The sequence below is a fragment of the Venturia canescens genome, chromosome 5 (assembly GCF_019457755.1).
Source record: "Venturia canescens isolate UGA chromosome 5, ASM1945775v1, whole genome shotgun sequence".
In the NCBI taxonomy this organism is placed as follows: Eukaryota; Metazoa; Arthropoda; class Insecta; order Hymenoptera; family Ichneumonidae; genus Venturia; species Venturia canescens.
This window is the reverse complement of record NC_057425.1, coordinates 5,947,779-5,960,184: the sequence shown is the minus strand read 5'-3', so window position 1 is coordinate 5,960,184 and position 12,406 is coordinate 5,947,779. Positions and strand designations below refer to the sequence as shown.

At 46.4% G+C, this 12,406-nt stretch overlaps 2 protein-coding genes across 4 annotated transcripts in view; one reads left to right on the top strand and one right to left on the bottom strand.

The window, feature by feature from the left end:
• The window catches only part of LOC122411146 (putative SLC9B1-like protein SLC9B1P1), a 104,974-nt gene that overhangs the window by 34,892 nt on the left and 57,676 nt on the right, over positions 1-12,406 (top strand). Inside the window, exon 1 of the mRNA XM_043419712.1 lies at positions 1,014-1,106. Coding sequence (XP_043275647.1) covers positions 1,087-1,106 — 20 coding nt within the window. The 5' untranslated portion in view covers positions 1,014-1,086. Of the gene's footprint in view, positions 1,107-12,406 lie in introns of the transcript that reaches the window.
• LOC122411141 (uncharacterized) overlaps positions 1-12,406 on the bottom strand; it is a 94,384-nt gene that overhangs the window by 30,670 nt on the left and 51,308 nt on the right. The gene's annotated exons all lie outside the window — the stretch shown is intronic.

The window sequence follows — 12,406 nt, the reverse complement described above, 5'->3', positions numbered from 1 at the left end:
GATTTCTCAAAATGGCAGAACTCCAGTAGCACCTTATTTTAAGCGTCAGTTGCGGTGGACGTGATAACTACAAACCGTTAATCCGATCCATACCGAATTTATACCACTTATTCATCATAATAATAGCTTGAGCTGGGGCGCAGGATTCGTAAAAATTTTGTTTTAAAAAAATGGCGACAGTTTTAACAAAAAATTCGTTTTTCGAGGTGCTAAATTTTCGGTTTTTTCGCTACGATTGTTTTTTCAAACGAAATACGAAATCCTTCGTCCAGGTCCTAGCTATTATTATGATAAATGAGTGGTATAAATTTCGTATGAATCGAATTAATGGTTTTTTGTAATCGTGTAACCACCGCAAAGGTATTTTTGAAAAAAAATACGATTCTGAGATAATCGCGTTCAAAGCTACGAATCTAATGCTCCGATCTTTATGAAATTTCGTGACATAATTTTCTTCATTGTCCTCGAAGAATATCCAATAAAAAAATGTCCCGTTTTTCTGAGCATCGCAAGTGCACATGAGGCCTTAAAAAATAAAAAAAAACAAGAGACGAGACCCCGGAACGTTTCAATGATCAATGAATATAAATCGACGTTAAAAAACCCAAACGAAATTTTCGAATTAATCGATGAAATATGAACGTTGACAGTGCGGTATCGAAAGAGCGATTATCGTCAGCAGGAAAATATCTAAAAATGCGAAATTCCCATTATCCTACGAGCGTGTGTCCACATTCGAAAGAGTACACGAAGCACAAGCGTATGAAACTATTTAATCACGCAGAAGGTAATTTAGGGAGTGCGGGTACAAAATGCACAGGTTTGCAGTTGCGATAGCAGGAGCTTTAGAGTGGGGCTTGCGTGGATCACACATGCAGTTGTGTGGTCGCTCGCCAGAGGCGTTTCAGCAGAGCCGAGGGAATCCCCGGGCAGCCCTTGGAAGCTCGTACGCGGATATAGATCAAGGCGAAAATGCACATCGACAGGATGTTCCGGGACGAAATAGCACCGGACAACGCCAATAAACAAGCCATTTAATTACCGGAGGCGCCGGTGGTGTCGGTGTGTGTAAAATCGTGGGCGATCATGAGCGAGGAAATTGACAGGTAAGCTTGACGAAACGAAGAGGGCGAGGGATAAAAAGGCTTTTGTGCATGGTGAACGGGGATCCCCGCGACGCGGACGACGGAGACGATGCTCGCGCTCTTTTTATTATCTTCCAATTAAAATATTTTATTTTATATTATAAAAGCAAATATTATCATATTTCGAAGCAACAATGTCGCAGTGCGCAACAGAATGACGATTGAACGACGCGACGAGGCCAAGAGAGCCTCAAAATCACTGGACTCACGCCCCTTTGACTCAGCCTCGAAATATAGAGCGCTTCCTGTTTACTCGAACGTTGCACATACATTTTCTAGCACATATAAATGGGCAGGGCGTCTATAAACGTCCGTACTGATTCGAGTACAGGAGAGTGTCTAGGCAGCAAGGCTAATCGCGATAATTGTTAATTACCGGGCAAACATACATTTGCTCTCGCGTTACGCCAGGCTTCGTAGGCTCCTCTCTCGCTCTCGTATCCTATCTTTTATCCTATCAGACTGCTAGCTGATATCGCGCTCAAACCACTCCCGCGTTCGCTCGTCGAAGAGCGCGCGCGATCTCGGTGCTCCGTATATTACCGCTCGTACTTGTACATAAGCGGCGGGTATACGGGGCTTCTCGAATGTGTGTGCAAACGCTCGTATGTGACGTTCGTTAACGGGAGTTTCGATTCGACGAGGACGAGGGTGCAAAAATCAAGAGGAAAACACACAGGTTTGAAAATGTTGCGAATGGCCGCTTGTAACGAAAAAATTGTTTAATTCGAGGAGTCTGGTTGAAAACGGTATTTGCCGGTTCGTTACTTTTCGCCTAGTTGCGGAAGTAACGATCCTCGGTGTGCGTTTCATATATGGAGAGTTTTCGTCGAGGTTAGCAGCGAGAAAATTCCTGAATGTGTTACGTTTTTACACGGAGAAGAACCTTCCACACGATTTTTTTCGTCACGCGTAAATTCGGCAAATTTTTCATAAGGGAATTGAAGTGTGACGAAGCCTCGGGTTTTTGGCTGCGTTCGCCAGTGATCGAATCTTTGCCGGTTCAACGAACAGGGGGAGACGCGAGCGCGATGCGCGCGCGCGCGGAAACTCCGAAACGTGAGCGATGATTTGTCGCCATTTGCCATCGTGATTTCGTACCCATCGCGGCATGAATATTTCCTCGATTAATCCAACTTAATTGAATCTCATTTTGATGGAGGGTCTGAGCTGCTCTCGAAACAGCACTCGGTGCGCGCTCCTCTGCGGCTCACGACGTTCCGATCACGTGTGCTCGCTCGACGTCTATTTTCTAACAAAAACATTCGCCCCTGCTCGCGGCTCGTAGCCTCGTTTCTTCCTCCAATCGACATCTGGCCTCGAGTGGATACTAGAAAATTCCGTAAAACAAAGCCAAAACTCGAATTGGCTCTCTTCACTAAAACTACTCTCTTCGCGAAATAAAACTCGCACGGTAACCAGAGACACGAAATTCTCGTGGTCAAATTACGTTTCCCCCAACAGAAACATTCGAAACGCATTCCTGAGACGATACAAAAAAATCGATCTCGAAGCGAGTTGGTCGAACGAGGCTCGCGAGTGCAACTGAACAAATTAGCGTCGAGGCGACAAAATACCACCGAATTGAGCCAACCATTGGCTCAGCCTGACGATATTCGTTCACTCGATTCGTCGTCGATTGAGATTCGAGCAAATATTTGTCGAAGCGATCACATTTTGTATGCGTAAGCAAATAAATAATACCAGCATTTCGACCAGAATCATTCAGTTCCGTTGATTTGCTCGATCATCATGAATTTTCAGGGTTTGGACGATCGAATGAAAGCATTCACCAAACATTTTTTTCCACCAAAATTTCGCAGACGAAAACGCCAAATCTGATCAATTTTTTACTCCCATCCTACAAAAAAAAACGTTAGAAAATTCGGCAGAATTTGATTTTCGCAGCAAAATATTTATACTCGAAGAACGATTCCCGGGCTGCTGGTATAATTTAATGCTCGTAAGTTCTCATTTGGTTCGCGGTCGCATTACGAGTTGCTTGTATTCCTCGGAGGTTACATGCGCCCTGTGCTCCGAGAGAACAGCAGAGCGCTGTGTGCCCGGAGAAAGAGCGGAGCACAAGAGTGTGTTCACGCGCACACGCACGCGGACGGTTTTTTCATCGGGCCTAATACACAGAGGGAAGAGCGACTCGAAGCCTCTCTCGTGTAAGGAGGATATATTCGTTGGTATAAGCGCACCGAAGAGAGAATATGCACCGTATGTTCTCGCGATATCATAGGCGAAGCCGGAGCAAGACCATTGATGCACGAGAATGAGTTACGTACGCCTCGTTGCCCGTGCTTCGAGATAATTTGCTGTTGAACGCGCCCGAGAGCACCGAGAGAATCAGCCTACCGAGAGAAACCGAAATCCTCGTTGCTCGTGCGTGTTTTCACCGTATGCGCGCGAGTGAGTGTATCTTCCTAATAATGGGAACGAGTAGGATTACGATAACAATCAATGTCGAAGGAGATTACACGAGCGACGTTGCGTTTCGGGACGAGCGATCGTCGGAGGCTGAAAAAGCTCATTTTTCTACCGCCGGAAACGGATGTTTCTCGTCGCGTGGGGAGAGCGAGGAAACGAGTTGGATAAAAATTCATTGTACGTGCAAGTCAAAAAAGATTGCTGTGATCGTGATTGAAAATGAGTTTACGATTGCGTTGGTCCAAATTTCACGGTGCTTCGTGGCGATTTTGTATTCTGCTACAGCGGAGCGATTTCGATCGGTTTTTTAAATATTTCACCGACAGATTTGCCGCATTGAATTGTGCCTTGAAAATGGAGTCTCGGAAGGGCCGCGCGCGCTCGAGTGGCGAGCGTCGCATTGTCGTCTTGCTGGTGCGGGTAGCCTCGACTGCTCTCGCGCTGCGTATACGCTCATCCGCGTTGTCATTGATTCGAACGGTGATGCAAAACGAGCGGTGGAAGCTTTCTTCGTACCGCGATAATGAGAGCGAAGTTATTAGCGATTTCGAGTGACACACAAGAGGGACATTGTTGCCGCGGGCAATTACGGCTCATTGTAAGTGGAACTCGCGAAGCGCGCAGCGTTCTGTAACAACCTATGATCGAATCCGTTCGCCCGTTAAATTGAAAAACCGAGAGAAAGAGCCGCCAGAGTCCTGGAAATGTCGCCTGAATCGCAATTTTAAATTCTCTCATGGAATAACAATCGAGACGAAACGAGCGAACGAAGACGAACGCGCAGCGCGAGAGCTTTTGCTCCCGTCGTCTTTGCGAATCCCACTGAAAAAGCTCCGACAGAGAGGAAAAAAACGAAGGAAAAATGTCACGCAGGCAAAGGGATTCGTCTCCGCGCGGATTCCGGCCAATGACTGTTGAGGCAGGTCAAAAACTCGCTCACCTCGCAGAGAGGAAGCTCCCCCCGCGCATGTATATTTAATTGCGGACAACATGCTGAAAACTGGCCGTATTACGGCGGCCCCGGCGCTTATCCTATTAGTACTGTGCCTTATGAAACATGCACGTAAATGACGAAGGCGCGCACGAACCCACGCAGACGTGTGCATTCGACACGAAGCTCGAGCAACGAGAAAAGCTATCGAGACAATGCTCCCTGGTGCTGACTCCTCTCGCTCTCTTTCTCTTTCTTCAACCCTTCTTTCCTTCTTCGCTTTTTGTTTCTTTCTCGTCTCCACAATACGTTACATCATCGACTTGTATGGGAGACGAGAAAAAAATGTCATTAGCGAGAAACAGAGTGGAGAAAGAAATGTCGCGCAGCTTTTCTCAGTCTCTCGCTCCTCGATTCCAGTTGGTCCAAACACTTTTATCATTCTCAGACCATTTTTTTCGTGCTTTTTTCCTTTTCGTCTGCTTTTCTCTTTCTGCTCGTCTCGGCCCGGAGCGACGAGCTTCCCACGACTCCGCTCGCATTTTGACGGGCTTTCTGATCGTTGTTTTCTAGTGACTTCTTTTATGACTTTTGGAGGTGCAGCACAGTTTTCTCGATCGCAATCAATTTCGTATTTGTTATTGACGCTTTTGAGGGTCTCGCAGGCCTCGCGGCTTTTTCGTGCCACTCGAATTCAAGGAACGTGTTACAAACGTCGAAAGGCTTCGTAATTGCTCTCGAGAATATCGAGAATATTTTGAATTTTCGGAAGCGCATGAAAAAGGCACGATTACGCAAAGACGAGAAAAATGAAAATTGCTGCCTCGTTATTGAGTGGGTTCGACGAGATTTTCTTGCTTGGAAATATTCCAAGGTGGAGAAAAAAGAGAAGAGTGCGCCCGGCATTTGTTCGTGAGCGCGGAAACCCTTGAAAATCTCGATATCTCGCTTTGTGTATTTTTCCGGATGCATCGCCGTAAAAAGAGCGCGTATCGATTTTGTTTTTTTTTTTCTTCAATTTCCTGTTACTCCCCCGATGATTTCTCTTCGTTTCCTCTCGATATATTTACATCGAATCGCTATTTTTTCCGCTTGCCTTTACAATACCGAAACCCGTATCGTTTAAACCCCGTGAAAAATTCTTTTCGCGCGTTCATAAACTGCCCGATTTTCATCGGCTGTGATTCGCCCGTTTTTTCGCACAAATTGTTTCTCAGGCAGGAAAAAGGTTCGAAGATAAGTCCGAGTTTTGCGCATGCAACAGTTAGACCGGCGAAAGCGCTGACAGCGAATAATTTTTCCCGTGATTTTTCCTCGCGGAGAAACACACCGCGGGCAGGCGAATTTTCATCTCTGCTTCCGCAGCGAGAGAAGTTCGGCTAATTGGTTTCTAATTAGCCTGAAAAGTGAAAGCTGCTCGGAGAGGAGCTCGTCATCGCGCGAGGCCGCCTTGGGTAAGCGCGCGCGATAACTTTTGTGAAATCTTACGAAAAGCTCAGGTCGCGAGGAAAAGATTGAAAAGCGCGCCTCGTAGGAGCGTCGAATGGAATTAATTTGGGAAGACTTAGAGCTGGAAATCCGGGCTGTCCGGAGCGAGGGTTTAATAAATATAACGAAGATTTTCCAAGTCGCATTCGAGGCAGTTCGGAAGATCTGCGTCTGGAACTCGCACTTGGTGCGATGCCGATAATTTCAGAGCGATGTCAGCCTCCGAATCCCCGGAGCTGCGAGGCGAGGCGGGAGAGACGACGAAATTTCTATTTCTCGCTGCGAAGGAGTAAAAGCCCGGGAAAATTGAAGGTTTCCCTCGAATGATTATGCTTTCGGGAGCGCTACTCGGGACGATACTTTTTCATCCGAAATATTTAAAAGCAGCGTTTTCTTCGCTTCGCCTCGCTTTCTTATTCCTGCGACGCCGCTCCTTCCTTTTCGCTCTCCGCCAAGTTTCTCTTCCCGTTTGAAGCTTTTTTTCGAGCGTATTCCCTCATTACCGACAAAGCTGCGGCGCGGAGCGGCGCTGAAAAACCTCCGGACTCCCACAGCCTGCCCGAGAGCTTTGTGTCAAATATTTCAAGAGCAAAGAGAGAAAAGGAAGTGGAGGAGGAAGAGGCAGGAGGCAAAAGAGGAGCGAGAAGAACAAGAAGCGACTCAAAAGATGAAACATAAAAAGTACTGGAGCAGGAACGAGGAATATGCCGGGCCCCTGTTCTCGACACCGCTCTCCGCAAACTTCCACCGACGAGAGCTCACGTGGAACGCACAAAAGTTGATACAATCGTCGTACCGCACAGAACTTCTCCCTTCGCCCTTTCCCGCTCGTGCCCTCGGGCAGTTTTTCCTGCTCCTATGTACGAGCTACATACACTGTTATCGAAAGCATATGCGACCTTCGTGTACATACTTTATGTACAAACATCTTCGTACACATGCCGAATTTATATGAAAGTTTATGTACAGAGACGGGAGAGCAAATAATCCGGAATGTCTACTCGATTTTCCACACACTTTTGGCACACGGGACTCGCGTCCCGTGTGTGCGTCCCATTCTAATTGGGCTTGTGTGACGATTGCCCCGGAGCTGTGTAACGCGTTGTCTCCTCGTCGAATACTCGTTAAACCTGACTCTCGTTAGACCGGGACGTTTACAAGCCCTTTTTCTTCCCGTTTGCTACATTCTGCATGAGCCCTCGAGCTAATTTTGGCGCGGAGCGTTCGGCCCCTCGGTCAACAGAGCTCTGAATCAACGGAGACACGTTTCTTCGTAGGTGCAAACAGGCTCGCACAAAAGTCCACGGCGCGCCTTCTCAGGGAATGGGCTCGGACGCGGTGGACAACGGGGGCGAAAACCGCCTGAATTTGTCGATCGCGGAATCGTGGCCAAGCGGATCGATGGGGGCTCGAATCCGTCGGAATTTGGCTCTTTACTTTTTTCGATAAAATCGATCGAAATTTTGAAAAACTGGAACATTCGACGCGGGAGAAATTTCGAGGATTGGGAACGATTTTTTCGGAGTTGAGTCGCCCTGACGTTGGCTTCGGACCGTTTTCGCTTTTCCGACGACTCGATTGAGATTGAACGGAGACCGGAGCTCAAATCCCGGTTATTTCCAGCCGGGCTTTTGGCCAAGAAGTCGACAGTATTCTCGTTTTAATCAAAATTAAGACTGAATCCGCGTTGTCGATTCAGTTCTGGTTTTTATGGTCATCGAGGACGAGCCTCGAAGTTCGAGGACGAAGTTGAATAGCTGTGGACAGAAAAACTTTGATAATTGGATAAAATGACGAGCAAAGAAATGTTTTTTGTGCGGTGTCCCGAAGACGCGAGCTTCGGTAAGACGTCCAGTGATCCAAAAGCATCTCGAAAAGTTCAATCGAAGAGCGATCCCGCGTCGACCTTTTTATTTCAATCCCTGCTCAATGTCGCTTCGTCGATAAGCCCAGTTAAGGCTCGTTACGAGTGACATTTGTAGCGATTGCTATCATTCCGGTCGCGAGTGACTCTTCGAGTTTTTCCCAATTATTTTCGTTTGCTTCGTTGCCCACTTTATTCATCTTATTTTAGGCGAATCACAGCAAACGGATTTGATTGGTTGAACCGAGGGCTGAACAGGCGCAGGCAAATGAGCCTTTCATCGTCATCGGGACTGCTCGTACATGCGATCCCCCGTAATTTATCATCGGCAGGGCGACTCAGCTGTGAGTCCTGATAAAACCGGCTTCGGCGATTGAGCCGATCGACGATTATGCTGCTGGGAGATTTTCAAGGTTGAATGCACCACCTCGCAGTCGTTAACGCCGTAAAATGTTTCTTCCTCGACCAAGTTCCGAGGGAATTTCAGCTTCCTTTTAAACGATTGGGAGTGCTGGGCATCGTGATTAGAATCTGGGCCTCGAGAGTTCGATCGCGGCCGATGTTTCGTGTGGATTTACTTTGGGTTATTTAGTAGTAAGAGAGAATGAAAGCGCTTGAATGGGCGGGAGGGATGCAAAGGGTGGTGCGGTGCGACGGTGGTGGATGGAACGTTCCATTATTTATTGTCGGCCAGTGAGTTCATCTCCTCGTGGCTTTTCGACGAGAGCGTTCGCGTTCATTCAGTCGTTATCTTGCTCGATTTTTATTTTCGTTGTTGCGCGCGCCCCCTCGCACCCCCTGCACTCGCGCTCTATTAGCTCGTTTCTATCTCTCGCGACTCACTCCAACTCCAATTCCAAGCAGCTGTTTCATCGACCAAGCCTTTCCGTTACTATTCTTCCGGCATACTCCGTGGGCGGGGGGGAGGGCAAAAACAAATGAAAAATCGGATCACAACGTCCGATGAGCTATTCCAGCCATTTATTCACTTTTATATTCTCTTTTTTCCCCGGAAGCTGCGCGATGAAAATATTGAGAATCGATACAAAACGGGGGCCAATATTCGGCGGTGCTTGCCTCATTTTCACGCAAAAGTTGGGAAAAACGAGTATTTTATATCGACGAACGAACCAATATTTTAATAGCTGAAATGTGTACGCGCAGAAGCGATTCGCAAAGTTCTTTTTCGGTGCGTTTCCTTCCTCCGGTTCCCAGAATTTTCTATTTATAGTTGTAAACGTCCACGACGCCTATTCGAATATGTTTTTGTATAAATCTCTCGGCGGTTGAGTTGAAAAGTGCTTTTGCCAGAGCAATGAAAGCAAGGAGGGAAAATTCGGTTATTCCGATCGTCAAGTTAATGGACTTTTTGATAGTTTAAAGCGTTCGCAAAACGCATTTTATTTTTCGACGAAAATCGAGGAGTTTTATTCCCGCAGGGACGATTGCCCCGAACCCATGAAATCGGAGCCGAATGAGGTTCCTTTCCCATTATAAATTTCATCAATCCCTCCCGCACTGAGCCGCGTCGGCCAGTGTCGTGAAATCTCGATGAATATCAACTCCGCAATAAATGACGAGAAAATAAAAAAATGTTTATCCTCGTCTCGATTTTTCGCGAACGTTCCCCGATTGCCACGCGACTGGATCAAATTCCGATTCGCGAATCTCGAAACAGCGATATAATAAAAAAAGGAGGGCGCGAGAATCGCTCAAGTTTTCTGCTCGTTTCGGCGACGATCAACGTTTCCCCGTTGCTGTGCCACGAAAAATGTGCGGTGACGCTCCATCCGCATCCGAGTCGTCGTTCCACTCTCCGCGAGCGAACTCGAAACGAGTTAATCTCGTTCGCGTCAGCGATTCCAACGTCGCACCTAGTCTATCGCTCTTCTTTCGGACTGATTCCATCATCCAAGTTGCAGCATCGTGTATAAAAACGTGTAAAAACTTGTTACCATAGAGGCAGCCGTGCGCTGAATTTCTTGCTGCGTCTGCGGAGAGCAGGAGGAGCGAAAATGTGATGCGGTTTCCTCCCTTGATACTCGAGCGGCTTCTCATTAGCGAAATTGCAGTAAAAATCGTAGCGATGTGACGAGAGTTCGATGTGAGCGATGACTTTTCATCGAATCGTTTTTTATAAACGCGCGTGTGAATGGGGCCAGCCGAGGAAAGTCGTCGATATTCGACGCTCATTTTCCCGGGTTTATGCAGCCTCGGATTTTCTGCGTCTGGAAAGATTTGCTCTCCGAGTGGGTCAACGGGATGAAATTTTTCATGAAAATATAAATACGAGGGAAGAAAAATTGCTGCCGAGTTCGAAGGAACGTTTTTTCTCCCAACGGGAGCGCCGTGTCCATTGTTTTTCGTATTAACATAATAACGAGAGTACACGGATGGTGAGATCATTGCGAACATTGCGAACGGATCCGTTGAATTTTGAATGCGGAGCGGCTTCGCGAGATGCGGAAATGCGCTGCGCAATGCGAGCTCCCGTTGGCCCTCGCACCGCCGAGAAACGACCGTTCGTCTCTCGTTCGAATCAGCGGCAGGGAAAATTCTCCAGGAACGAGGCGAAGCTGCCCCGGTGTAGAGAAATAGCTGGGGGAAGGAAAAGAGAGGAAAAGAAAAATAAAATAGCAGGGGAAAAAGAGGAGAAATAATGCCGATGAAAACCCACGGGGGTTTTTCACCGGTGTTCACTGACTCGTATAAACGTGGAGCGTCGAGTCATAGAAACAGCATGGAAAACACTGTGAGTCTTTCCCTCCCTCCCGCGCGCCGCCGTGGACATTCGTTGCAAAATAAAACCAAGCGAGAGGGAGGGAGAGAAAACGTATCTCGTGAAGGAGTGCACTCTAGGATGAAAGAAAGTCGTACACGAGGTTTTACATGTGAAATTATCGAATCGAAGGAAATGTAAATAAAACGATCGTCGTTCGTTGGTTCTATACAGGAAATGTGGGGTTCCTTTTTCGTTTGCGTTATTGCAGTGATTCAATTGCCAGGTACAATGATTTGGCAAAATTTGGAAGGTGGAAAAAAGTTTTCATGGTTTTTGTGTTTTTCTAATTGACGGGAAGAAGCGAAAAATGACAATTGATCTAAATTATTCGATGCTGTTGTTCGAAGATGGGACGCTTGCAGGGATGCCAATCTGAGTAAGGATCGATTCTCTCCTACTAATTAATGACGCTGAAGTTTGCTACGAAATGGTGTCAAAAACCCTCCAATAATTCCTGTAATTCTCCAATTTCGTTCACTGCAGAATTTGCAATTCGTAGTTTTTCAACCTGCACCGATACTTCGTGGGATAAAAAATACGACGCTGAAGTTTGCGACGTTCGAGTCCAACGAAATGAACGAAAAAAACATTTGTAATTGACCAATTTTTTACGTCTCACGAGTAAGTATTGGCGCAGGTTGAAAAACTACGAATTGCAAATTCGACGGGGAACGAAATTGGAGAATTACTCGAATTATTGGAGAGTTTTTTTAGATCATTTCGGTGGGCTCCAACGTTGCAAACTTCAGCATCATTAAAAAATTGGTTAATTACGAATGTTTTTTTCGTTCATTTCGTTGGACTCCGACGTTGCAAATTTCGGCGTCGTACTAATTTATTATCCGAATCAATCTTTCAATTGTCGGATCGATTTTTCAATACTGTTCTACAAATAGATTCGGACAATTTTTTTTTATCAAATACAATCCACACCGCCTTTTCATGAATTTCGTATTCTCGCGTCGCGTGAGCCGCGTGCGAGTCGCGAAGTGAATTGAATTATCTAGCCAAATGGAAGAATAAGAAGAATTTAAGTTACCTCGAAACGGTGGTTTTTACTTCCCCATCTGTGTAGAAGAACTAGACTAATTTATCAATTTTTCTGCTTTTTTTAAAAAAAATCATTGTCATTATTGATTATTTTCCATCGAAATTCACGGAATCGATCTCTGGGCCCTCAATTTATAATGAAATTGATTTGTTGTACTTGAAAATTCGATTAAACTCAATGAATCAATGTTTTTTCAACACTCCGAAATCCCTAGACGCTCGTTTCGAAAAGCCTGCGAAAATGTCTGCTCGACACGAACCCCCGAGTTCCCGCAGATATGCACAAGCATCGCCAAAAGCTTAAAAAAGTATTTCGAAGCATCGAGATCTCGTCGAGGGGGAGTTTAGAGCACGATGAAAAAGTGAGATCGAGTTAAAATCGTTTCGAGATCCTCGGATTGGCCGATGCGCGTAAAAGTACGAATAAACACGAATCCACAGCTGTATATTGACCGCATATGCACGAAGGTGGAATATATATCCGAGCAGAGAGGTTTCAAAGTCTCGTGCCACGGGGTATGAAAGAGTCGGTGGATATTCGAGGCAGTTTCTCTCTCTTTCTCGCACTTTTTGATCCCCCTCCCCTCGGCTCTTTTCCTTTAGAAGTATTTTGCTAGACTGGTGGTCTGGTGGATGCAAAGCCACGCGTTTTACACGGGCGATACACCAGCGGAGAGCGAGCGCGCATCGCGGTGCTGCGTGCGTGTGCATAC